The sequence below is a fragment of the Cajanus cajan genome, chromosome 5, assembly GCF_000230855.2.
Source record: "Cajanus cajan strain Asha chromosome 5, NIPB_CcT2T_4, whole genome shotgun sequence".
Lineage (NCBI taxonomy): Eukaryota > Viridiplantae > Streptophyta > Magnoliopsida > Fabales > Fabaceae > Cajanus > Cajanus cajan.
This window is the reverse complement of record NC_138521.1, coordinates 15,417,942-15,445,749: the sequence shown is the minus strand read 5'-3', so window position 1 is coordinate 15,445,749 and position 27,808 is coordinate 15,417,942. Positions and strand designations below refer to the sequence as shown.

The following is a 27,808-nucleotide window of genomic DNA, read 5'->3' as shown; positions in this document are numbered from 1 at the left end:
CCCGATATGTTAAACCGGGTACAGGTACGAGTACGGGTATATACATACCCGCCCGATACTCGTACTCGTACCCGTCCCCGATTGAATAATATTAAAAAAATTTAATATTTTATTATGTGTAATTATTTATTATAATGTGAAACATTTATAGTTGTTTAATTATTAAGAAATCTCTTGATTAAAATATGAGATAGAAAAACAATTTAATTATAATTAATAATATAATGAAAAAATAATTTAAAAATATTATGTACTTTCTTGTAAAAAATAATGAATAATTTTTTACGGGTACGGGTACAGGTATACCCAATACCCGACGGGGACGAGGATGGGGACAGAAATTACATACCCGACGGGTACGGGTACGAGGATGGGTTTGAGTCGCGGGAACGGGGACGGGTATCATGAAACCCATACCCGACCCGTCTCGTTGCCATCCCTAATCCTGGTCACCTCACACCTGGCATTGACATTTTCATGCCTAGCGCCAGCATGTCTAGGTAGTGCCTTCATGTATGAAGGCACGCTTAGTGTCGAGCACCCGAACCCAGCGTCGTGTGTGATCCAACACCCAAGCACACCATCATCGAAACAATAATCTCATACAAACATCATGATGAACGATCATATGAAAAGCTAAACAACCAAAACTCATTTTAGTCCAAAAAATTCACTGTTCAATGCGAATTCATCCAATTAAACATCTACGACACTTACCCCTAAAATTCATCAATTCTTTTTCATTAGGGTTCTAACCCCTTTCTATAGAGCACTTAATTAATTACCTTAGAAGAATCGAATCACCAAATAAAATTCATATTCGAAATCTACTTGACAAACTACATCAAATGCACACAAAATTTCATCAAACACAATACTTATGGGATTGGGGACAATCCCTCTACCCTTCATGCATACACTCAATTCCCAGATATGAGTGTTCTCACTCCCCCTTATCTGAAGTGATGAAACGTATCAAATCTAAGCCTCCATCTCCTCTCTGATGATCTCTTCTCCTTACTTTGTAGATGCATTCTCTTCAAAGCACAAGAGCTTCAGAGAACGTGAAGGTAAAAAAAATATCAGTCCTTCATGAACCTTTGTTTATTCATTAAAGTATATCTTCAAACACTTTTCCATTTTTATTATTTTATACACTTATGTTAGTATGTGGGCTAAATGGTGTCACAACCTTCTATAGCGAACACCTAAGTAGTTAAAAATGGTCTAATGATAAATGAGATTAAAACAATAATTTTGAACTAGAGAAATGTATATATATATATATATATATATATATATATATATATATATATCTTATAATGACAAAAATAACTAAATAAGAACACATGTATTTACAAAGATTAAAAACATATTTAAGATAATATTATATTACGTTTCATCATCATGAATTCTTAACTCTAAAATTAAATATTTTTTATTTTAATGATATGTCCTAAACAAATAAAATGAAGATTAATATTTTTATAAAAATTTAAATAATATAAATTAGTTCGTGAAACATGTTTTTAATATATAAATTATAAGAATAGTTTAAAATATTTTGTCTTTCTCACACACGTAAACACATATACATACACATACATATACATACGTATGCACATATTTTTTTACATTCTTAATTACTTATTCTATATTTGTAAGAAAATTAGATTTGTAAAGAAATAATTATATAAAATTTAATTTTAATAATGGTATATTCACATAATTATATAAATAACTAATTTTTTTATATATTATTATAATTTTTTTTAATCATTTAAGTGATTAAATACGAAAAATTTTAAGGATTAAATATAAAATAATTCATACGTATGTACCTCTCTGTTTATATATACTCGAAAAGTTTTAAATATTAAATATAAAATAACTTTGACGGCGGAATTTCCGCTAGATTGACTTTGTTTTACATTAATCAACACATTTTTATCAGAAAGCTGAAACCGTCTTTCTGTAAACATAAAACAATTAAAATATATATAAATAAATGCTTTTTTTTCTTTATCTTTGGTGGAATGTTACTGAATCTGGAAAAGAAGTCACTAATTAATTTATGTAAATTAAAGACACTAATTAATTTACAGGGTTCACTGAACCTTTTTACAAATTAATATTATGATTAAACGGTTCTTAATTTTTTTAAAGTTCTGTATCAAAATATATCAACGCATTAATTAATTAATGAGATTAATTTTCTGAAAAAGAAAAGACCTGATATTGTTGAAAGAGATGAAAATTGAATAAGTAACTCTGTCTAGATTTATTGTACAATTAGATTTTTCTTCATTTTTTTTTAACGCCAACTTAGACTTAGAAAAAGTCAACTGCTCCAAATACATCAAAATAAAATAAAACAAACAATAACAACAACAATAAAGTTAAAATAATTTGTTTTCTCTAATATAATTTTTTATTTAATCTTATTTTGAATTTGTTTTATTTTGCTAAATATATTAGTTTTGTCGTTAATTTTTGTACATTAATAAAATTAATTTTAACTGCCAGGAAACACCAAGACCGCAAGTATTTTTCTTCCTTCCACAACATATTATTCCATAATTACGATGTGGGGATTTGAAACTTTGACACTCTCATAGACAAAGCTGGATTATTTGAAATTTAAAAGAATCATACTTAAACAGCAAATTTCAGACAACGACCAGGTCTAATAATAATAAACAAAGAAACAAGAGTAGTATACTAGACATCTAGAACCAATAAACCACGAAATAAAAAATAAAATTCTTCAGCCATGTTTTTGTTTTTTATGCATTCCACTCCTTATATATGAGAGTTCCACACTAGAGTTTAAACGCAAGTCAGGTAGCTCTGGTTCATATCTGGTTTCTTGGTTTGGTCTAAAAACATCTTTCTCCATCTCTTTCTCTCACTGATTTGAATAGCCATGGCCTTCTGTGGCACCTTGGTTAAGCCTTCTGTGTATCCATGCCACAAACACTTGGTTCCAAGTCCAAACCATGGCTGCATAAACAAGGTTGGTGAATCACATGTACATATATGTAGCAACCCCTTTTGATCTTACCATATAACAAGGCCAAACACCATCTCTTTGAACATGATACTGGGGTTTTGTTTCTCATTTCCTTTTTGTTACTCTTTTGGTCCCATAAGGGGTCACTCTTGTTCCTTTCGTTAGCAAAAAATGACCATGATTTTTTCACTTATGGTGCAATTATGGCTTATGTGTGATTGTGTCTGTGTCAGTTCTGTGTGAGAGCTTCAGCAAGTGGCTCAGGTGATGGTGAGAGGACTATTATAAGGAAAGAGAAAGATGGGTGGAAGATCAAATTCTCATCAGAGAAACCAGCAACACCATTGTTGGACACAATCAATCACCCAATTCACATGAAGAATCTAACTACACAGGTCTAAAACTGGCACTCAACTGTTAAGGGTCATGTCATAGATAATTTCTTGTCTGTGGCTGCCAAAACCGTTTTTTTTTTTCTTAAGACTTTTGTTGGTTTGTTTGTAAAAGTATGCATGTATTTGTCAGGATCTTGAGCAACTTGCAGCAGAGCTGAGGGCAGATATTGTACACAGTGTGTCAAACACAGGAGGGCATCTCAGCTCAAGTTTGGGAGTGGTGGAGTTAACAGTGGCTTTGCATCATGTTTTTGACACCCCTGAAGACAAGATTATATGGGATGTTGGCCATCAGGTAATCTTTATTCCTATTTTCTGCTCTTGTTTTCCAATAGAAAATTAAATAGGAAAAAAAGGGGGGGGGGGGTAAAATAGGGTAAACTGTATTCATTTAGAGAATTTTGCTCATGTAACAAAATTAAAATTTTAGATTTTTGCTTCCCTTCATACAAATTTTCTTTGTTATTAAGTGTTATTCCTTTGCCATGTGTAAGAGGAGGGTCTAAGAAGTGACCAAATTGCAGGCATACCCACACAAGATTCTGACAGGAAGAAGGTCAAGGATGCACACCATCAGAAAGACTTCAGGGTTAGCAGGATTTCCTAAAAGGGATGAGAGTGTTCATGATGCTTTTGGGGCAGGGCACAGTTCAACAAGCATATCTGCTGGTCTTGGTGAGTTTCTTAATTATATTTCAAGACCAATACATGTTTCATCAAATATATAAGAACAGGGACAAATCTACAGCTCTGTTCGCTTGTCAACGTGTCAAACATTTTACATCCGCATCTGACACGATAGTTTTCATGTTTTGGTTACGCGGTTAACAATTATCTATTGCGTCAATGTTAAAAATTATATTTTTTTTCAGACACTTTTACAACAAAATTTGTGCATCACTTTCACACAACTTGATTTTTTTTATTTATGCAAGTTAAACATTGAGATTTGTTCTTAACTAAATATTTATATGTTGCTTTTATTATAAATAAATTTAAAATATTAATTTATTTATAAATATTACAAGACTTATGACATATTTTTAATTTTTGTTGAGAATTATTTTATAAAAAATTATTAGTTGTTTTAATTTTTTTAAAAAATAATTCATCGTTAAAAAATTATTATCATATTAAAATTGTAAAACTTAACAATTTTAAAGATGAATATATATATATATATATATATATATATATATATATATATATATATATATATATATATATATATATATATATAACGAGTATATCTAGTGTAATTTTTTGTCATCAAAATTATTCAAATAAAAAAATAAGTGCAATTTAGTTTAATCTGATTTAAATAAATTATAAAATTTGAATCAAATTAAATTAATTTTTTGTGGATTGATTTGGTTTAATTTAATTTTTACGATTTTAAAATTTGTTATTTAAAAATTAATTAAAAATATATGATATTATGGTATTTGTTAAAAATGGTACCTAAAATATAAAATTAAAAATATGTAAATAATATAATATTTTGACCACTTAATATATTTAACAACAATTCTTATTTTATTATTTTAGTAAAAATATTTCTTTAATATAATTTTAGTTATCATACTAATTTTTTTTCATATATATAGTTTTTCATTTTGAAAAAAATATTTTTTCAAATATGATACATAATTTTTAATTTTTCATTCTAAATTCAGTTTAATAGCTTAAAAAAATTTAAATTCCTTTTAAATATTATAACGTATATTTTGAGAGAAAATACTTTTTAGCAATATACAATTTTATAAAACACATTTTATGTTATCTGTTAATTTTGCATATATTCACTGTGTATTTGAAAAAAATATATATATTTACTAATAAGTGGAGTTTAATTTGGTTTGGAATAGTTTCACATTCCAATTTGAATACTTAGTCAAATCATACGATTTTAAAAATTTAAGAACCAAATCAAATTGCTAATTTACGATTTTGCATTGATTTTGACTTTCTGGATGGATTTGCGATTTGTTCTTTAAATTAATTTCGATTTAAACACCCTTTTATATAAATAGATAGATCGATAAATAAGGGGATCACTTTACTTTAAGAGTAACTTTTGATAAAATTACTCCATTCAATAACTCATATTATATGTTAAATTTCAACGATAAAATAGTTAAATTAAAAGTTTTTAATAGATAGATTAAGTTTACAAATTTTTAATAATTTGAGAATTACTTGATAATTTGTTGCAGTAATTCAAATTTACGGATAATTATAAAAATATTTTATACTTTGAGTTGAATTTATATAACAAAGTATGTATGATTTTTAAATTTAAAAAAAAAAAATTGACTTGTACATAAAAACCTTTTTATTTAACTATTGAATTCTTAAGATTTAACATATACCATAAATTATTGAGTGAAGTAACTTTTACCAATAATTAATTTTGAAATAATTTGATTTTTTCTCTTTTCCTCTCTCTCTCTCACACAAATATATATATATATATATATATATATATATATATATATATATATATATATATATATATATATAGGGAACATATCAAGTGAGAGAGAATTTATTATGAGAGATGAAAGTGTTAAAATATAATCCTTAGATTAATCAAGTGCGAGAAAATTTGGAGTTTAATCAAGTGAGAGGAAATTAATTTAAGGGTTATATTTTAACCCTCTCATCTCTCATAATAAATTTTCTCTCACTTGATATGCTCCCTGTATATATATATATATATATATTATACTTAATCTAGATTTTTGTTATGTTAATTAGCCTTAGACATTAGACATGCTCCAATATCAGGTGTTCTTGTCTTTGTCGAAGTGGATCGATTGAACTTTACACGCATGTATGATATATTTCACTGATTGAACAACAATTGTGAATATTGTTAGGCATGGCTGTTGCACGTGATCTGTTGGGAAAGAACAACAACATAATTTCAGTGATTGGAGATGGAGCTTTGACAGCAGGACAAGCTTACGAGGCAATGAACAACGCAGGGTTCCTTGATACTAACATGATAGTTATACTTAATGACAACAAGCAAGTCTCTTTACCAACTGCCACACTTGATGGCCCTGCAACTCCCGTTGGAGCTCTCAGTAGTGCTTTGAGCAAAATTCAAGCAAGTACCCAATTCCGCAAACTTAGAGAAGCTGCAAAGGTAAGCCTCTCAAACTTATTGTATTATTATTAGTAGTTAACATCATGGTTTCTGGCATAAGCTTGTATTTGACTATAATCTTATCTGCTAAATGAAGAGCATCACAAAACAATTAGGAGAACAAACACACCAGGTTGCTGCAAAAGTAGATGAGTATGCAAGAGGCATGATCAGTGCTTCAGGTTCTACTTTTTTTGAGGAGCTTGGCTTATACTACATAGGTCCTGTCGATGGTCATAGCATCGAAGATCTGGTCACCATCTTTGAGAAAGTCAAAGCAATGCCTGCCCCGGGTCCAGTTTTGATTCATGTTGTCACAGAAAAAGGGAAGGGATACCCTCCTGCAGAAATAGCAGCGGATAAAATGCATGGTGAGAAAGGAACATTTCTTTCATATCTCAACAAAATCATGATCAGCAATTCAAAATTTAATTTTAATGAAATTAGTTTTACAAAATTGACTGATTAAAATTGATTTGAATTAAAGTTTTTATCTTCTCAAGTTGTTTCAACTCAAAATTAATTGTGTACCCAAATTTAATGTCTCAACGTGAGACCAAACATGTGAATGATTACCTGAAATACCAATGTTATTTAGGATGATCTAACCTGAATCTAAACACGCTAGTACTTTCTCACATTTTCAGGGGTTGTCAAGTTTGATCCAAAATCAGGGCACCAGTTTAAGGCAAAATCCCCTACGCTTTCATACACACAGTACTTTGCTGAGTCTTTGATAAAGGAAGCTGAATTAGACAAGAAGATAGTGGGCATTCACGCAGCAATGGGTGGTGGTACTGGCCTCAATTATTTCCAGAAAAAGTTTCCCGAACGATGTTTCGATGTGGGGATAGCTGAACAACATGCTGTCACATTTGCTGCTGGTTTAGCTGCTGAAGGTCTCAAGCCATTTTGTGCCATTTATTCATCATTCTTGCAACGTGGATATGATCAGGTTGGCCAATATCTTCAAATGAAAATAGTTCAAACTAACTAATCAGTGATTTGTTATTTATGTAATTAATTACCTGTGATAAAGTAAAACATTCTCATCACTATGATCTATTTTGGGTATGAAGGTGGTCCATGATGTTGATCTTCAAAAACTACCTGTCCGATTTGCTATGGATAGAGCTGGTTTGGTTGGAGCTGATGGACCAACACATTGTGGAGCATTTGACATCACTTACATGGCTTGCCTCCCCAACATGGTGGTCATGGCTCCCTCTGATGAAGCTGAACTCATGCACATGGTTGCAACCGCAGCAGCTATAGATGATAGACCAAGTTGCTTTAGATTTCCAAGGGGAAATGGAATTGGAGCTACTCTTCCACTCAATAATAAAGGAACCCCGCTTGAGGTCAGAATTAGTAACTAACAAATATTTCATGAACTCAATGCTCAATAGTTAAGCCACTAAATATAAATTGTTTTGGTTATGCAGATAGGGAAAGGAAGAATTCTGACAGAAGGCAGCAGAGTTGCTATTTTGGGATATGGTTCTGTAGTTCAACAATGCCTCCAAGCCTCAGAAATTCTTAAAGAACTAGACATTTATGTGACAGTTGCTGATGCCAGGTTTTGCAAACCTTTGGATACTGATCTCATTAGGCTACTAGCCAAAGAGCATGAAATGCTCATCACAGTGGAAGAGGGTTCCATTGGAGGTTTTGGATCACATGTTTCACAATTCTTGAGCTTATCTGGTATCCTAGATGGACCTCTAAAGGTAAACCTTTCCCTTTGGAGATAGGAGAAGTCACTCTCTCCATGATTTCATTTTCAGATGCGTCCCTTTTTTTGTGCACTTCTAAGTAACACCCCTTTGAACTTTTCTTGCAGTGGAGAGCCATGACGCTTCCTGATAGGTATATCGAGCATGGATCACCCCAAACTCAGATAGAAGAAGCAGGGCTTTCATCAAATAACATTGTCGCCACTATACTGTCTCTTCTTGAAAAGCCAAAAGAAGCTCTTCGGTTCAAATAAAAACACAATTAGAATAATGATCCTAATTTGGGACCTAAATGATACATCTAATACTTAGAGGACTCCTTCAGCCATTGTGCTTCAAAGGAATCTGTAAATAACAACACAACAAATTGTTGGAGTTCACATATTTTGGATCGTTAGGCGCAAGAATCATAAGTGAATAAAGAGATGAATTTATTCTAAGAACTCAAGGAATCTATCAAGGCATTATATTGTATCTATGTTAATTATTTTATTGTAATTATTTCACTACATAATGCATCGGAAATCACGATTGCCCAATGATATAAGCAAAAATAATGTACACCACTCTCTGTAATGAGGATTTGTGACGATTACTATAAGCAAAATCACGATTGCCCAATAAGCGATATTTCCTTCACATTTGTCATAAGGATCTAAATTTGATGATAAATTAATTACAGGTTTGATTTTAAGTGTGTGGATATGAAAGAATACTTGTTAGGAGATGTCATCTCTACAATACATCTTCCTATGCTGAGAGATTAATCTCTAGCTCTAGACTAGGAATATCTTGAGTACAAATAATAAATTAAATAACGAGTCAATTTTTTAGCAAATGAAAAGTTAGATCCTACTTATGTTTTGTTTGAATCAACCATTTCATAAGTATTTATAAGAGAAGAAAATAAAGAGGCAACATAAATTAAAGTTTTGACATTAGATAAATCAATATATACACTTAATTTTTATTGTGTTTTTTTTTTCATTTAACTTCTCCAAAAGTTAAGGTACAACAGTTCATTTTAGCTTATGGAGAATGACAATGTATTATACTTTCTTATTTTTTTCACTTAATTAGAAACACATGACGACTTATAACATGTTAGAATATATTGTCCTTTGAAAATAAGATTCTTTTTTAATGGAAACAAATATTTTCTCATTATAGAAATTTAATGTATTTATCCTACATAAATAAACCTCTTGTATGTGTTTTAAAACACATGGGTTTAGTCACATGTCTTTATTTTTCTTTCCTCATTATGGTATCAAAGCCAGTACAGATACCTTAAGATTTTTATTACTAGGTGGACCCACTATTCATGGAGATTGCCTTTTGTCCTCTAGTTTGCCCTCGTTTTTTGTTTTCTTCTTTTTCTGACACTGTTTTTAGTACTCGTCATTGTTGTCGTGGTTGTCTTCGCCTCCATCGCTGCCATTGCTTTTGATTAGACATCCCTTTATTCAAAATTCCCATGCCATATCCTTATATTTTTTCAAAGTTCCTTTGTCCATGAAAAAATTGTTTTTCTGATGTATTAGTACAATCTCTAATAGAAAAAATAGCAATTTTATGGAGGTATAGTACAGAGAAAGAATAATAAAGAGGAATGTTAAAAAAAAAAAGTTATTTAACAGGGTAGAATAATAATAACCTTATTTAGTTAAGGGTTTGACAATGAGGCTTTTCTCTCATCATGATCAAAAATGTTAATGAAGACATACCGTTTATTTTACCTAAAGATTTTTATAGTGCATTTAATGAAGTATGAATGGGAAGTAGAACAAGATCTCTACTATCAAAGGAAATCTCAAGTGATCCTATAAACACTAGTCAATGTGAATTGAAGAATAGAAGAACTATCGTATGTTTTATGTCACATATATATTACCTAAAGATTAGTTGTAGGGACATATCTTGTTCTTACTAATTGTTCTCTTGTAAATTCTACAAAGCTTAAAAAATATCCTTTTATTAAATCTTATTTGTTCAATGCAATCCTTATCTATCTCTTAAATATATGATTGAGGAAACTACGTCTTTCTAATTCACAATTTTAGGTTGGTTCCTAAACAAAGAACATGTCATGATACCAAGCCATTACACTCAAAAGCATAGTAACAACACTAACAACAATGCATATTGCTTGCTCAAGTTCTTCTTCTTCCTTTTCTTTATCTCTTTTATGTTTTCTTGAAATAATTGAAGTATCAATTACACAAGTGTTTATTTCCTAACAATCCACAACATTTAGTGCAACATTAATAACCATTAACAGTTCATAATAATAGAAAATAAAATAAGAACAAAACAATCCAAAATATAATAATGAAAGTAGACCATGATTTACTCTAACAAGTCATCTATATGCAATGAAGTTGTACAAAGTATCAATAAGCCATGGTCTCATGGAACACCAATACCAACATATATATTCACTAAATTATTGCAGAGAGAATAAACAAATAAGTTAATAACCAACCTTGTAAAGCTTCTACATGAAAACAAAAATGATTTGACAAACCATAAAGCAGCCAAGTGTTTCATCCATGCTTCATAAACACAAGATTAAGATGGATATAAAATGAAAGAGAAAAACATCTTACCTTCTTTTTGAAATCCTAGTAAATTTTGTTTTATTTATTTGGAAGGCATTATACTAGCATTTTTATATTAGTATGTAAGATTCTCCAACATCTAGAAGGCTTCGCCTGGTCTAAGTATAATAACTCTGGACCTTAGATCTCAACATCATTCGGTATTGCATAAACATTGAATTATTTTTAATTGACATAAATATAAATACTTGTTTTTTTAAATTTTGAAATTTGACTTGATGGAATAAGTATTCATGTTACATTAAAAAAATCTACTCAGATCAAAATTTGTCAATTATAAAACTCTGATCCAATAAGCCTTGTAGCTTTTCAATTAAAATTCTTCTCAGTAAATAAATAAATAAATATCTCCACATATATTTAATATGTTTATAATAAGTCTTATAGTTTTTAATTGACCTTCCTATCATCTTTCTCTTCTCTCTACCTCCACCCAAAACCAAATAATTAGTTATCACACTTTCCTATATTCCTTGTATATGCATTGAAAAAACTAGTACTTACTTTTTCTTCTCTATTTTCTCGTGTTCTTTATCTCTCTCACTCACACAAGAGTAATTAAAAGTCCTTATAAATAAAAGCAAATGAGAGAACAAATAATAAGAAACAAAGCATGAACAGTATTGCATGTGCTAAAGCAGAGTGTTATGAGTTTGTGGAAGTTGATACCACGGGAAGAAATGGAAGAGTATATACCTTATCTTTTGCTCATCAACTTTTCTTACTATTTTTTCATATTCCAAGTTCTTTGTTCTTAACAGCTGTACACACGTCACGTTTTTCGTTCACGCCACTTTCTCATTTGTTATTTCATTATGTTATTTTCAGATTCTCTTTGTACCTTTTCTCTTTCTTCCTTTTTGCTGCACCCAATTGTACAAATACCATCATTTTCTTAGCATTACGAAAATGAGTTGTTGATCAATTTTTACACATCACCTTTTATTCTCCTTTACTCCCTCATGTGGAATTTTGTTATGGTATCAAAGCTCTTCCATTGAAGAGCTTTGCTACACATTCATCTCATTTCTTTCCTTCTTATTGCTATGGAGGACGAAACTCATTTAACACCCCCTTTTCACAGTTTCCTCTATCTTCATCCTGGCGAGGATCCTGCCACTATGCTTGTATCACTTGTTCTTGATTCAAGCAATTATCATTCATGGAGTAGATCCATGCTTACTACTCTTAGTGCCAAAAACAAGATGGAATTTATGGACGGGAATGCTCCACAACCGCCTAAATCTAATGTTACTTATTCCGCATGACGTCGATGTAATAATATGGTTGTCTCTTGGCTTTTACATTCAGAGTATACTTTGGATGGACAAAGCTGATGAGATTTGGAATGATCTTAAATCAAGGTACTCTCAAGGTGACCTCCTTCATATTTCAGATTTGCAGTATGAAACTTCTTCCCTTCAGCAAGGAGACCTTTTTGTCACTGAGTTCTTCACAAAACTTAGGATTATTTGGGACGAATTGGAAAATTTCAGGCCAGATCCTACATGTTCATGTACCCACAAATGTTCTTGCAATGTTTTACCCACCATTGCTCAAAAGAAGCGAGAAGATCAAGCCATGCAACTTTTACGTGGATTAAATGAACAATATAGCAATGTCAGATCTCATGTTCTTCTCATGGACCCCATTCCTCCAATTTCTAAGATTTTCTCCTATGTTGCTCAACAGGAACGCCAACTTTTGGGGGTCTAATTTTATTGCCAATACGGTTTCAAAAACTACTTCAATCAATGCAATCGTTTCATCTTTCAAATGTACCCACTATGGTAAATCAGGACACATGGAGAATCTTTGTTATCGTAAACATGGTTTTCCTTCTAACCATGACAATAAAAGCAATTGTGGTGCCTCTAATCGGTCTGGTAAAATTTGTACTCACTGTGGGAGAAATGGACACACTATAGATGTATGCTACCGTAAACATGGGTTTCCTCCAGGTTACAAATCCCCGACTAGCAAGACTTCCATTGTGAACAACACGGTGACTGGTGAATGTAAAGCTAGTGATCTTGATCAACAACAAGCTATTCCAAACCAAGATTATCGCTTCACTCCTCAACAATATCAAATCTTGATGGGTTTAATACAACACTCAACCAATAGTAGCTCAGCTTCACCTTCTTCACATATAAATCATGTTGGTTCTGTTTCTTCATGTTCCACACAACCCTCACCATCCCCAAGTACTTTTTTTTCTACCTCTGTCAGCACATACAATCTCACCTCTTGGGTCATTGACTCTGGAGCTACTGATCATATATCTTCTTCCTTTTCACATTTCTTTTCGTATCGTTCCATTAATCCTATTGTCGTCAAGCTACCCACAAGCCAACAAGTACTCGCCACCCATTCCAGTCTAGTAAAGTTCACTGATACTTTCTACTTATTCGATGTGCTATTTATACCAGATTTTAAATTCAATTTAATTTCCATTTCTAAGTTGGTTTCTTCTCTTGATGTGCAACTCACTTTTTGCTCCACGTCTTGTATTATTCAGGATTTGAAAACCAAAGAGAAGATTGGTACAGTTGATGTAAATGTTGGACTCTACATCATGACCATTGTTGCCATTCAACCTTCGATATGTTCTACTGTCTGCAATCCTAAATGTAGCATCCAATCCATAGATTTGTGGCATTTTCACATGGGTCACTTGCCATATGAAAAATTACATTCTATGAAACAATATTACGCCTAACACCTGTCATTATGCTAAGCAAAAGAAACTCCTATTCCCTTTGAGTCATTCTCATGCATCTAAATCTTTCGACTTACTTCACATTGATATCTGGGGTCCTTGTTCAAAAATATCTTTACATGGACATCGTTATAGAGGTGCGTAACTGTGTAACCAATTTCATTGCTTATGTTGAAAACCAATTTGAAACTCAAGTCAAAGTTATAAGAACTGATAATGGGGTTGAATTTTCCATGAATAAATATTTTGAATCCAAAGGAATTATTCACCAAACCACATGCATTGAAACTCCTGAGCAAAATGGAATTGTTGAACGTAAACATCAATACCTTTTAAATGTTACCCGTGCACTCCTTTTTCAATCTACTATTCTCCTTTCCTTTTGGTGTTTTGCACTCATGCATGCTATATACATCATCAACTGCATTCCCACACCTTTTGTTATAACATATTTCCCCTTTTGAAAACTTATATGGCAAACCATGCGACGTTACCACCCTTCGTGTTTTTGGATGCCTTTGTTATGTTAGTACTATTAAAGTCCACCGTAAGAAATTGGATCCTAGGGCTCACCCTTATGTTTTTATTGGATTCAAACCCCACACCAAAGGCTATCTCACCTTCAATCTTCACACTCGTAACATTGAGGTTTCTTGAAATGTTATATTTTATGAAGGCCATTTTCCTTACGTTGATCATATTGCTCAACCTACATCACTTACTCCATCTCTCCCTCTACCTTTCACAAATGACCACATGTTTTCTGAATTCAATCTTCATAATCTTGCACCTCCCACTTCTCAGTCTCCTCCTTCTATTTCTTCACCCGAATCTGCTCATTCAACCCCTACTCCTCGTCGGTCTACTTGTTCACATCATCCACCTTCCTATCTTTGAGATTTTCATGTGACACTTACATCAACTGGATCACCATCTTCTCCAGGTATTCACTATCCCTTAGAGTCTTTCACTTCTTATGCTCACTTATCTTCATCTTTTCGTCATTTCATTTTGTCTATTTCTACTACCACCGAGCCTAACTCTTTTGTTGAAGCTTCTAAGCATGACTGTTGGATTAAAGCTATGAAAGATGAGATCACTACCCTAGAAGCCAATAATACCTGGACTATCACCTCTTTACCACCCAACAAAACAACAATTGGTTGCAAATGGATTTACAAGATAAAACACAATGCTGATGGATCAATTGAACGATACAAAGCTCGCTTAGTAGCCAAAGGATACACACAACTTGAGGGGCTTGACTTTATTGACACATTTTCACCGGTTGCTAAGTTAGCTACAGTTCTCCTTCTTCTCTCATTGACTGTAATTCATAACTAGTTTCTCAAACAGTTGGACATCAATCATGCATTTTTGCATGGTGATCTCAATGAGGAAGTATACATGCATCTTCCTTCTGGTTTACCCTCCACTAAATCGGGACAAGTTTGCAGGCTAAATCGTTCCTTGTACGGGCTCACACAGGCCAGCCGTCAGTGGCATGCCCGCCTCTCAATGTTTCTTTTGACACATGGATATACACATTCTTCTGCAGATCATTCTTTGTTTTTGAAGTTTACAGATTCTACTAGTAAAACTCTCCTAGTTTATGTTGATGACATCGTTCTTGCTGGGAACGACCTCATTGAAATACAACGCATCACTACTCTTCTTGATCAAGCTTTTAGAATCAAATATCTTGGAGATTTAACCTATTTTCTTGGTCTTGAGGTTGCTAGAAACAACACTGGTATTCATCTATGTCAACGTAAATATACACTTAACATTCTTTCTGACACTGGCATGTTAGCTTATTGCCCATCATCCACCTTAATGTATTATAAAGTTGGTTTATCTGTTGATATTGGTACCCCTTTGACTGATCCCTCTGCTTATTGAAGGTTGATTGGGCGCTTGATTTTTCTCACCAACACTCGGCCTAATATTGGTCATGCTATCCAACATCTTAGTCAATTTATTTCTCACCCCACATCTTCTCATCAACAAGCTATTTTTTGTATACTTCGATATTTGAAACAAGCACCTGGACAAGGCATTTTTCTTACTGCTGACAACTCCCTTCAACTGAAAGCCTTCAGTGATTCTGACTGGGTAGGTTGCATGGATACTCAGCGTTCTATCACAGGTTTTTCCATTTATATTGGACACTCACTCATTTCACAGAGATCAAAGAAACAACCCACTGTGTCACGCAGTTCATCAGAAGCAAAATATCGAGCTCTTGCTTCCATCGCTTGTGAAATTCAATGGCTCACATATCTTTTAGAAGATTTTCGCATCTCCTTCACTCGACTTGCTCTCCTCTATTGTGATAACCAATCTCCTCTCCAAATACCAACCAGGTGTTTCATGAACGAACGAAACACATCGAAATAGACTGCCATCTAGTTCGAGAAAAAGTGACCAATGGTTTAATCAAACTGCTGCCTGTGTCATCCTCCTTTCAACTGGCTGAAATTTATACCAAAGCTCTATCTCCTTCTCATTTTCAAGAGCTGTGTTCCAAGTTGGGAATGTCCAATATCTATTCCTAGCTTGAGGGGAACTCTTAATAGTTGTACACACGTCATGTTTTTCGTTCACACCACTTTCTCATTTTGTTATTTCATTCCGTTATTTTCATATTCTTTTTGTACATTTTCTCTTTCTTCCTTTTTGCTGCACACATTGTACAAATACCATCGTTTTCTCAGCAATAAGAAAATGAGCTGTTGTTGATCAATTTCTACACATCACCCTTTATTCTCCTTTTCTCCCTCATGTGAAATTTTGTTATTTGTTTTGATTTTGGGATTTGAATTCCATGTTTGGTAGTACAATGATATGGAAGATATGGATGAGATGCTATAAATACATAATTACGCTAATTACGGGTTCAAACAAAAGATTATAATATCATTTCATTGTGAAAAATCAAAAGCATTCCAAGAATATTGTCAAATACTAATATCCTTCTTCAAGAAAAGTGTATAAGCAAATCACAATGTAATGATGATGTGATCATTTTCAAAAGTAAGAATGAGGTAAATATCGAGATGGAAGACCTACAAGTGATGTTTGTAATTGCAGAATCAGTAGTTTTTTTTTTTTTTTTACTTTAGGTAGCAATCTTGCTTGCCACTAGATCAGGCCACAAGGTTCCATTGGCTAGGGTTGTAAATATTATCAATTATGCATTTATTCTTATCAAAGAGAGAAAAAATAAAAAATAAACTTAGATATCTACAACTGACAATAGTAATGGCTATTTTGGATTTATTTTAATTTGTAAATAAGGGAATAGGAATATTAGAGTGAGAAAGAAAACTTGTGACACAACTTATAAGATCTATGATCTTAGTCACAATGTAAGTTATCCCATTGATGAAAAGCAGATAAATAAAGGAGATCCAACCATGCGCAATTTGGCATGGAAGAACATCTTTGCCAGGAACGTAGGACAGTACACTAACTGGGAATGGACTTTCTAAGGTTGTTCTAATTATTATAAATTTTCTTTTGGACATGTTGGTATTTGTGTTATTAATCTCTTGTTTTTGTTTCCTACTCAATACAAATTCTATATTTCTTAGAATGCTTGTAATTTATGACAACGTAGAGAGTCCCATGTTTGAATTATGATTTTCAACTGTGTTTTGAAGACATTTGCAATGACTGATTGGAGGCTTGGGTATATTGCTGGGCCAAAACATTTTGTTGCAACATGTGAAAAGATTCAAAGCCAAGTATGCAATATTTTTTATTTCCCATTTTCTTGAGTTATGCACAACTTAATATCAAACTTTCCTTGTGTTCTTATTGGAGATCAGTCATAGGAGACGATCTACTAGGCAAGATTGGTGAGCCTCCTTCGCTAGGTACGCTTGTTGTTCCGAAGTGGGGGTGGTACCTGCAAAAGAGACTCTGATGCTAAAGTTAGTTTTTGTGTGTGTATGGGTATCGTATAAGTAATGCACGTACCTTAGTGTGAATTAGGGTTTATCTGGGCCTTGGGCCTGAGATCAGTTGTGACTTGTTCAGATAATGGGCCTTTGTCTTGGTCGATGTCGCGTGGCGCATGTCCGATGTCAACCTGTGTTGTGATGCCGAGCTTGAGCTCAGCTTCGCGGTACAGATAGTACACTAGCCCCCCGAGCTCCGAAGACCGTAGGTCGAGGAGTTAATATTGAGCTAGGTGAGGGGCCGTGACTCTTCGCGTATGCCCCCTTGACGTAACGCCACATGTCATAAACGTCGCCTCATTCCCTAAAACGCGTGGGCGGCGTGTTAATGGGTACTGACGGTTTTGTAATGATTGTTGTACCCATCATAATGGGCTTCATTTAATGCCCATCACTTTTGTCGTTTCTCTGCCCTCACGTCACGTCCATCCACGTTCCTACTTTGAAAGCATTTTTCCCTCTCCTCTACGCAGACACTTCTTTTTTTTCCTCTCCTCTATGCACGCACTTCCTTTTCATCTCTTTGGCTTCCCTCACACACTTTTCTCTCCGTCTCCTACCTCCCTTGTTTCCATTCTTCTTCATCGTCTCCGTCGCCGGTAATCAGGTCCCCATCCTTCGTCACTGTTCTATCATTATCAAAGGAGTACCAGGTACTTCGTCTCCTCTGTCTTCTCCTCCTTTTTCTCCCCTTTTCTAGTCTTTTCATCTTCTTAATGGCTGGAGAGAGTAGTGTCGCACCTTCAGCGTCGGCCAAGGGCAAGGGCAAGGCGCGCGGCAAGGCGGTGGCCGAAAAGACGGTCGCCGCTGAAAAGAAGAGGGGTGGGAATAACCCTAAAGATTCTCACCCCGCCATTACCGCTTCTGGCTATGAATGGGTCAGGGGGACGTCGAAGAATTCCACAACATCTTTAAATCATTTATTGAGGTCAATGCGATGTGGAAATCGCATAGAATCTGCCAAGCGGGCATTTCCAAGCTCATCCGGGTTGAGCCTTGCCAACCCGGTGAGCGTGTGTATATGGGGGGTACTTCCACTATCTCCTTTTTTTACGTGTACCAGTGTTTCTTCAAGGACCTGGGCGTATGTCTTCCCTTCACACAGTTTAAGTGTGATTTTTTGAATTTCATCAATGCGGCTCCATGCCAGCTGCACCCCAATAGTTGGGGTTTTTTGAGGGCTTTTTAAGTCCTGTGCTCGGCCTTGGGGATAGGGTTGTCACTGCCCATTTTTCTCCATTTTTACTAGCTCAAGCTGGGTGAGCCTCCCTTGGGCTGGGTGTCTCTGAATGAGAGTAAGGCTGGGGGGTTGTTTTCACTTTACTCCTAGTCGTACAAGAGCTTCAAGAAGGAGTTCTTCCGAGTTCGGCCTGCTGAGGCCGACTCACTAAAAGATGAAGTCTTCCACTTCGGCGGGTTGCCGAGGTTCCCTCTGTTCTGGCAGCAGAATCCGATCAAGTTCAACGGGTCAAGCAGTCTTCAGCTGACGGCTTCGAATACTGCTGCCATTGCCGACCTAGCTGTGCTCCCTCGCCCCTTGGATTGCAAGCTCGTCTTGTCGCTTGCTAACTTGGCAGACAAGGAGAGGGGTTTAGAGAGTGAGTATTCCGTCCCCTTAGTTGTTAGATTCTCTATCTTTTCTTTCTGCTTATGTGTTTGGATTTTGTGCTTGTAGGTATAATGGGGAGAAGCAAGTGGCGCGAGCTGAAAGCCCACAGAAGGCCGGGGAGACCTCGGCCCCACGTGATGCTGAGGAGGTGACCTTAAAGGCCGCCGATATTGACCCGGTCGACCTGACTGGGAGTCCTCAGCCTGATGGATCAGCTAGAGTGGCCCTGGAGGAGGTCGCTCGTGAGGTGCAGGTTTGTGTCTTTTTTCTTATTATTTTTATTCCCTGTTGCGTGACTTTCTTGCTTTATAACTTAAAGGATTTTTTGTGTTGTGTGTAGGCGGGGCCTGTGCCAGCTACCGCCAAGGCGCGGGTGGAGCCGAGCTTAGAGGCACAAGGGCTGAATGCCTCAACTGCTGAGTAGGCAGCTCTCTCTTCAAATCCCACCGAGGTCCGCGGGGAGGGACTGAGCTCTGCAGCCCAGACTCCGACTCCTGCAGCCGTTGTGCCGCCTCCTCCCTTGTCGAGGGCTCCAAAGGGGAAATTCATCGCACAACGCTTCGATGTGAACTGCCCCCTGTTGATGTTGGATCACGTGAGCGTGTCATCGGATGTGGATTCCATATGGAGTTCGAAGGTGACCGCCGAGACCTTCTACCCTCGAGGTTCACTCCGCTCGGCTGACAAGGCAATTATCGAGAAGGTCGGGGCAGTGGAGGGCCTAGACTCTGTGGAGGTCTTCATGCAGAGGTCGATCACCATTGTGGATGATTGGAAATGCAAGTGGTCGAAGCTACAGGGGGAGCTCGAGAGTGCTAGAAGCCGAGTTCAGCCCCTAGAGGAGGAGAACCAGGCTCTAGGGGCCGCCCTAGGCGAAGCCGTGAAGAAGAACGAGGTTGAGCTTCAAGCTGCAAGGAGGGATCTCGCAAGGACTCAAAAGTCTTTGGAGATTGCTTTGAGGGCTAACGAGGTCTGCGCTACCCAGGTTGGCAAGCTTCAAGAGGTCACTAATTCTTCTCGGGGTCGAGTGCGCTCTCTTGAAGACGAGGTCTCGAGGTTGAGAGATGATCTGGCGGAGGCGGCTGAGAGACGTCTCTGGGACAAGGTACTTTTAGCTGGTAAGGAAGAGGAGGCCAGTGCCTTGAAGGCTGACCTTGATCAGTTGGTCGCGGCGAAGGCAGCCCTAGACAGGAAGCTCCTTGAGATTGAGCGAGCTGTTTTGGTGGAGCACAAGAATGGCTTTGTCAAGGCAGCTCGTCAGGCGAGGTTGCTTGCACCCGAGGTCGACCTTTTTGCTATGCATGTAGAGAAAGAGGTGCGAGCTGGGCGGCTAGTAAAGGAAGATGACCTCCCTGATAGCTCGAGCGAGAATACCATTGCTTAGGCCGCTGTTTTGTAATAACTTAGTTTATTTTTCTCGCTTTCTGAACTCGTATTCCATTTTGATGAACTTGTTTATGTATATAATTTTCTTTTTTCATTTGCGGTTTTTGTCTTGCTCTTTTGATGATCCTCGTTTTGGTAAGGTTCGAATTTGACCTTGGTTTAGGATAAAGTAGTTCGCACCAAGGTTCGAATTCGACCTTGGCTTAACATAAAGTAATTCGCATCAAGGTTCGAATTCGACCTTGACTTAACATAAAGCAATTCGCACCTAGGTTCGAATTTGACCTTGGCTTAACATAAAGTAATTCGCACCGAGGTTCGAATTCGACCTTGGTTTTAGGATAAAGTAATTCGTACCAAGGTTCGAATTCGACTTTGGCTTAACATAAAGTACCAAGGTCGAATTCAACTTTGGCTTAACATAAAGTAATTCGCATCAAGGTTCAAATTCGACCTTGACTTAACATAAAGCAATTCGCACCAAGGTTCGAATTCGACCTTGACTTAGGATAAAGTAATTCGTACCAAGGTTCGAATTCGACCTTGGCTTAACATAAAGTAATTCGCATCAAGGTTCAAATTCGACCTTGACTTAACATAAAGCAATTCGCACCAAGGTTTGAATTCGACCTTGGCTTAAGATAAAGTAATTCGTACCAAGGTTCGAATTCAAGCTTGGCTTAACATAAAGTAATTCGCATCAAGGTTCGAATTCGACATTGACATAACATAAAGCAATTCGCACCAAGGTTCGAATTTGACCTTGGCTTAACATAAAGTAATTTGCACCGAAGTTTGAATTCGACCTTGGTTTAACATGAAGCGATTATTGTCAATACGGTGTAAATTTAAGAGGAAATGAGTGGAATGATTCACTTTTATTGATGTTGTGGGTATGCCTCGTTAAAAACCCTCTCAGCCAAAATCCATTTTTCTGTTTTTTGGGACAAAAGACTGAGTCGGGAAAAGAGTGCATAACCCATTTGTACATTTCAACTGAAGTAAAACTTGAGATGCGTGGCATTCCAAGTTCGTGGGATGGTTTTTCCGTTGAGCTCTTCTAGTTGGTATGCCCCGTTTTCGAGGTCTTCTGTAACTCAAAACGGGTCATCCCAGTTAGGCGCAAGTTTCCCTTCTGACGAGTCTCTTCGTGCTTCGCCTAGTAGTCGCCACACCAAGTCGTCGACCCGGAAAGAGCGAGGTCGGACTCGCGTGTTGTATCTTCTGGAAGCTCGGAGTTTGCAGACTTCTTCGTGGATCCGGGCTTCCTCTCTGAGCTCGTCGATGAGGTCGAGGTTGATTGTCTTTTCTTGAGCATTTTTCTCACTTTTGAAGGTGTGACGTCGGTGGGATGTTTCGCCGACCTCCACTGGAATCATGGCATCGACTCCGTAGGTCATCCTATAAGGTGTTTCCTGCGTTGTTAATTGGGGAGTACAGTGGTACACCTAGAGAATGCTGGGGAGCTCGTCGGCCCATTGTCCTTTGGCGCTTCCTAGCCGCTTCTTGAGCTCTCGGAGTATTACTTTATTTGCGGCTTCGGCTTGGCCATTGGTTTGGGGATGCTCCACCGAGGTCGAGAGGTGCTTGATCCCGAGTTCACGGAGGAAGTCCTCAAAGCTGTGTGCGATGAACTGCCTGTCATTATCGGTGACGAGAGAATGTGGGATGCCAAACCTGCAAATGATGCTCTTCCAGGTGAATTTCTGTACATTCTCAGTGGTGATCTTGGCGAGTGGGCATGCTTCGATCCACTTAGTGAAGTAGTCGATTGCCACTATGAGGAATTTGAGTTGACCTTTCACGGGGGGAATTGGTCCGAGGATATCCATTCCCCACTGGGAAAAAGGCCACGATGACATCATCTGGTGGAGAACTTCAGGCGGTTTCCGATGTGCATTGCCGAACTGCTAACATTCCTTGCACATTTGTACATAGGCTTGGCAATCTGACTTCAATGTGGGCCAGTAGTACCCAACTCAGAGTACCCTGGTCGCCATCGAGCGTGCTCTAGAATGCATACTGCATATCCCTTGGTAGATCTCCTCAATGACATAGGGGCTTGGGACCCTGCTAAGCATTTTAGCAGAGGAGTGGAGATGCTGCGTTTGAATAGTTCGTCTCTAATGATGACGAACTTAGCTGATCTTACCCTCATCTTTCGAGCTTCATCTTTGTCTTCGGGTAGAGTTCCCAACTTAAGGTAGTTCCAAATGCCCGTCATCCATTCTTGGTCTTCACCGTCACTAGTGTTGACGACTTTCTCGTCTAGACTGGGTGAGTTCAGAGTCTCCTAGATGATGGTCTGATGCTGTCCAGGGCATTTCGTACTGGCGAGTTTGGACAGGAGGTCGGCTCTGGCATTCTGGTCTCAGGGCACATGGTGTATGGTGAATTCATCGAAGGATGAGATTCGTTGGGATGTTATATGGAAGTACCTCTGTAGTAGGGTATCCTTGGTCTGGTACGTCCCACTAAGTTATTCTACCATGAGTTTTGAGTCGTTGTTGTAGCTTACTCGTTGTGCTCCGAGGTCACGCGCCAATCTTAACCCCGCAAGCAGCGCCTCGTACTCGGCTTGGTTGTTGGTGACTTTGAAGTCGAACTTGAGAGATTGCTCTATGGTGACTTTATTTGGTCCCTCCAAAATGATACATGCACCACCACCTTTAGAATTGAAGGATCCATCAACGTGTAAAGTCCATACCTGTTGTTCTTCAGCCGAGGTTGGCGTGAGCTCAGCCACAAAATCTGCTAGGCATTGAGCTTTCATGGGGCCTCGGCTTTCATATTGGATGCCAAACTCGAATAGCTCCACTAACCATGCTATCATACGCCCGGCGAGCTCTGGCTTTCTCAAGATCTGCTTAATTGGGTAGTCAGTTTTAACGACCACCTGGTGACTTTAGAAATAAGGTCGGAGGCGCCGAGCTGCGGTGACGAGTGCTAGTGCAAGCTTCTCGATCGTCTAATATCGTTTTTTTATGTCTTGAAGGACTCGGCTGATGAAGTAAATGGGCATTTGTACCTTTTGGCGTTCTTGTACTATGATTGTGCTGATCGTGCCCTCTTCCACGGCCAGGTAAAGGAGTAGGTCGGCCTGATGATCCGGCCTCTGAAGGATTGGTGGAGTTGAGAGGAAAACTTTGAAGCTTTTGAAGGCTTCTTCGCATTGCTCGGTCCACTCAAAGTTCTTGGGTTTCCGCAGCAAGGTGAAGATGTGTCCTGTTTTCTCTGCCAACCTGGGGATGAAACGGGAGAGAGAGACTAACCGTCCTGCCAAGCGTTGGACGTCCTTGACAGTCTGGGGGCTATGCATCTGGATAATAGCTTTGCACTTCTCCGAGTTGGCCTCAATACCCCTGCTGGTGATCATAAAACCCAGAAATCGACCTCCTTGAACACCGAAAACACACTTCTTTGGGTTGAGGCGCATGTTGTGCTTTCTGATTTGGCTGAACACTTCGACCAAGTCGGCGGCATGATCTTCGGCTGAGGTGGTCTTGACGACCATGTCGTCGACATAGACTTCCATGTTCTGACCAATCTGTTGGTGAAAAACTTTGTCCATCAGCCTTTGATAAGTAGCTCCCACGTTCTTGAGGCTGAAAGGCATCACGCGATAGCAGAAATTTGCATGGTCGGTGATGAAGGCTGTGTGCTCCTCATCTGATGGGTACATCATGATCTGATTGTATCCCGAGTATGCGTCGAGGAAGCTGAGGAGAGCGTGGCCAGAAGCGCTGTCAACCAACCTGTCGATGCTCGATAAGGGGTATGACTCTTTGGGACACGCCTTGTTGAGGTCGGTGTAGTCGACGCATATGCGCCACTTCCTGGAGCTCTTCTTGACCAGTACCACGTTTGCCAGCCACGTGGTGTATCTGACTTCATGGATGAAGCCCGCGTTCATCAACTTTCTTGTCTTAGCGACGATGGTGTCGCATCGTTCTCCGCCGACCTTCCTCTTTCTTTGAGTGATCGGCTTAGCTTCCTTGTGGATGGCTAACCTGTGGCAAATGAGGTTAGGATCAATACCTGGCATATCTGCACTGGACCATGTGAAGATGTCACCATTTTTAGAGATTTCTTCAATGAGTCGTTGTCGCAGCTCTAGGTCTAACTGCCAACTTATCTTCGTACACTATCTGGGGAGTTTACCGACTTGAAGGTCGTCAAGCTCGTCGATGGGGCTTGGCCGTTCGTCATGGGATTCCGACCTTGGGTCCAGGTCAGTGATGTCAACTTGGGCTATGTGAGCTATTGTAGGGGGGTCACTTTTGTGGCGCTCCTTGGATGGCGAGACCTTCAAGCTTTCAGCATAGCATTGTCGAGCTATCTTCTAGTTTGCTCTAACGGAGATGATCCTGCCATTGCTCCCTGGGAATTTCATCGACAGGTGCGGGGTAGATACCACAGCTCCGAGTTGGTTCAACGTCGGCCTTCCGATGATTATATTATAGGATGTCTTGGCTTCAACAAGGAGATATCGAACCATGATTCTCCTTGAGTCAGGAGGGGTCCCAAAGGTTGTCAACAGATCCACGTACCCTCGAGTGTGAACTCGCTCTCCTGAAAAACCGACTAGAGGTTCTGTGTGAGGTTGGATAAGGGAGTAAGGAATGTCTAACCTTAGGAACGTCGGCCAGTATAGGACATCAGCCGAGCTTCCCTGGTCAATCAGCGTCTTATGGACTTCCCAATTGGCGACTTTCACTGCGATGACCATAGGATCATCCTGGTTTGGACAGATGCCAGTGTAGTCGTCGTCTGTGAAGGTGATGGGTGGTGTGTTATGGTGCGGGGCCGAGGTGGTAGTATGGACATTGTTGATGCTCTGCAAGTGCCTTTTGTGTGCCGAGCTACTGGAACCTCCCCCTGTGAAGCCACCTGCAATTGTATTGATAACTCCTCGGAATAGAGCTGACCCTGTATCCTGACTTACCTTGGCCTGCACTACTCCGCCCGTGTGATGGAACTACTTGGAGAAGATTGATGATTCTTCAAGTTTTCCATGCAAGGACCGAAGAACTCTTGAGGTTGAACTCCTTGAGGTGGCGGAAACACCTTGGAGGATTCTCCAATGGTGGAGAAGCAATGGAATTGGTTCGGTTACTTCCTAGCTTGTGAAGGAAGCTTGAGGAACCAAGGCAAAGGTTGAAAACCTTTGGTGAGAACCTTAGAGAGAAAGTTCTCTTCGGTTTTAGGAGAGACTTTTGGGAGAGAAATCTGAAGTTTTATTTCTCAAATGTTCAAAAGTGATTACAAGAGAGGGATTTACAAATACATAGGGAGAGGTAGCTTCTAGGAGAAGCTAACCTTAACCATGGTTCACCAGGAACCATGGTAAGGTGTAGCTAACCATCCATGGTTTCTAAAACTTGTAGGAAAAGCTAACCTTGACCATGGTTCACTTAAGAACCATGGTAAGGTCAGCCAAACCTACTAAGGTTTAGAAGCTTGGAAGGCAAGCTTCAAAACTTGTAGGAGAAGCTAGAAATTTCAGCCAAGAACAAAAGGAATGAGCTAGGCGGCCAAGGCTCAAAAATGCTCCATGATTTATTTCAAAAATATTTGATTTGGTTTAGTTAGGTTCATCATATGATGATGAGACCTAGCTAAATCAAATCTATAAAAAATTAGGAGCAAAATGAGTCTAATATGCAAAATTTTGCCTAGGCCTAGTTCTAGCCCAATTACTAGTTACACCCTCAAGCATTGCTAAATGCCACCCCTTTTTCCCTACTGAAAAAATATAAAATGAATGTATCTAAAAAGGAGGTTAAATGGAGTTAAACTCTCCAAGTAACCCACCCTAAAAACAATATACAATCACTAATAAAAGCAAGTAAAGTGCCTCACAAATACAAAGGCAAAAATAACCCTATACAAATAAACTACTATATTTACAAACATATGAAAAGGTCTTTAAGATCATCCCATTCCTCTTGGTTCTTTTAAGATATCACCTCTTGGATTCCTTGGCCTTGGCCATAGTCTATCACCGTGTTTTGCTGGGAGCTAGAGGGTTGGTCAATTCGAGTCCTAGAACCTCGGTCGTGTAACGTAGTAAATTCTTTTAGAAGGCTCAGTATGGGTGATTCAGTAGACCAGAACGGGCCGTTCCCAAACTGGAACGAGCTGTTCCAAACTACTGAATTGTCCTATAAAACATAGTTGAGAACAGGTTGTTCTGGAGGGAGAACGGGTCGTTCCAAACACCAGAATGGGCCATTCTGGAGGGAGTACGGGCCATTCTGGATGGAGAACGGGTCGTTCTGGATGAGTCCCAGAACGGGCTGTTCTGCATGTAAATTTTGTACTTGGTGAAGGAGTGCAGAACGGGCCGTTCCATATTCGGAATAGGCCGTTCTGGCCACTCCTAAATGTCTATAAATAGAGTTGAGTGGTTGAAGAGAAATGGAGGTTTTTATAGAGAAGTTTTATAGAGAGGAACTCTGGACTAAGAAGCTTGCCTTGGGTGGATTGAGGTTCCGGGTTGAGCTTCGGAAAGGGAATTCTTCTTGGCTATTCTGAGCCAATCTTCAGGTAAGGGAAGCTAGATTGTAAAGTTGTTGGTTGTACGTGAGTTAGGAACTCTTTTGGGTACTTAGGTTGATTAGTATGAGTTGTGTTATGTGATGAAAATATTGTTGGTTGTTAATATTTGATTAAGTATTTATTAATGATGTTGTTGGAAATGCATTTGTAGTTAAGTTGTGAAGTTGTTTCCAAGTTGTGTTGATTTATGATATTGTTGAAGTTGTTTAAAGTTGTTAAGTTGCATTAAGTTGATATTTTAATGACTATAGTTGTTTAATTAAGTTGTTTGCATGTTGTTAAAATTATTAAAGTTGTATAGTTGTATAATTACATAGAGATGCATGTTGAGTATAGAGTTGAAAAGTTGCTATGTTGTTTAAAGTTGTTAAAAGTTGAGATTGATGACTATAGTTGTCTATTGCTATAAAGTTGTTAAGTTGTCTATTGCTATAAAGTTGTTAAGTTGCTTATTGTTGTAAATTTGTTAAGTCGCCTATTGTTGTAAAGTTGTTGTGATGCCTATTGCTGTAAAGCTGTGTTGTTGAGTTGTAAGCTGATTAAGCTGTGATGATAAGTTGTTGATCACTAAGACTAGGGGAGATGTTTTCAAAGTTGCTCATCCCATTGTGTGGATTGAGATAGTTGTGGTGCTCTGAGAGCCCAA

The 27,808-nt window shown here is 37.8% G+C and overlaps 3 protein-coding genes across 3 annotated transcripts; 2 read left to right on the top strand and 1 right to left on the bottom strand.

The window, feature by feature from the left end:
- Positions 1-2,827: 2,827 nt before the first annotated feature.
- Positions 2,828-8,837, top strand: LOC109819082 (1-deoxy-D-xylulose-5-phosphate synthase 2, chloroplastic). The gene is made up of 10 exons (XM_020384669.3): positions 2,828-3,016; positions 3,247-3,408; positions 3,539-3,703; positions 3,933-4,083; positions 6,291-6,562; positions 6,660-6,933; positions 7,210-7,517; positions 7,642-7,923; positions 8,008-8,292; positions 8,406-8,837. Exons 1-10 carry the CDS (start codon positions 2,927-2,929, stop codon positions 8,550-8,552), a joined length of 2,136 nt encoding a protein of 711 aa, XP_020240258.1. The 5' UTR covers positions 2,828-2,926; the 3' UTR covers positions 8,553-8,837.
- Positions 8,838-11,965: 3,128 nt separating this feature from the next.
- On the top strand, positions 11,966-12,635 carry LOC145957861 (uncharacterized). The gene is made up of 2 exons (XM_083074284.1): positions 11,966-12,169; positions 12,231-12,635. The coding sequence occupies exons 1-2, from the start codon at positions 11,966-11,968 to the stop codon at positions 12,633-12,635; spliced, it is 609 nt and encodes a 202-aa protein (XP_082930410.1).
- A 10,445-nt stretch (positions 12,636-23,080) lies between these two features.
- LOC109819081 (uncharacterized) lies at positions 23,081-24,646 on the bottom strand. Its single transcript, XM_020384668.2, has 2 exons — positions 23,630-24,646; positions 23,081-23,464 (listed from the first exon to the last, which is right to left on the bottom strand). The coding sequence occupies exons 1-2, from the start codon at positions 24,644-24,646 to the stop codon at positions 23,081-23,083; spliced, it is 1,401 nt and encodes a 466-aa protein (XP_020240257.2).
- Positions 24,647-27,808: the final 3,162 nt, after the last annotated feature.

Bases quoted from the DNA above. Each gene is read 5' to 3' on its own strand.
- LOC109819082 (XM_020384669.3), top strand. From the start codon at position 2,927: ATGGCCTTCTGTGGCACCTTGGTTAAGCCTTCTGTGTATCCATGCCAC. The intron at 4,084-6,290 runs GTGAGTTTCTTA...GAATATTGTTAG, and splicing joins AAGCATATCTGCTGGTCTTG to GCATGGCTGTTGCACGTGAT. The intron at 6,934-7,209 runs GTGAGAAAGGAA...TCACATTTTCAG, and splicing joins AGCAGCGGATAAAATGCATG to GGGTTGTCAAGTTTGATCCA.
- LOC145957861 (XM_083074284.1), top strand. From the start codon at position 11,966: ATGGAGGACGAAACTCATTTAACACCCCCTTTTCACAGTTTCCTCTAT. The intron at 12,170-12,230 runs GTTACTTATTCC...TTTTACATTCAG, and splicing joins CACAACCGCCTAAATCTAAT to AGTATACTTTGGATGGACAA.
- LOC109819081 (XM_020384668.2), bottom strand. From the start codon at position 24,646: ATGCCAGGTATTGATCCTAACCTCATTTGCCACAGGTTAGCCATCCAC. The intron at 23,465-23,629 runs GTACAAATGCCC...CCAATTAAGCAG, and splicing joins TAGTACAAGAACGCCAAAAG to ATCTTGAGAAAGCCAGAGCT.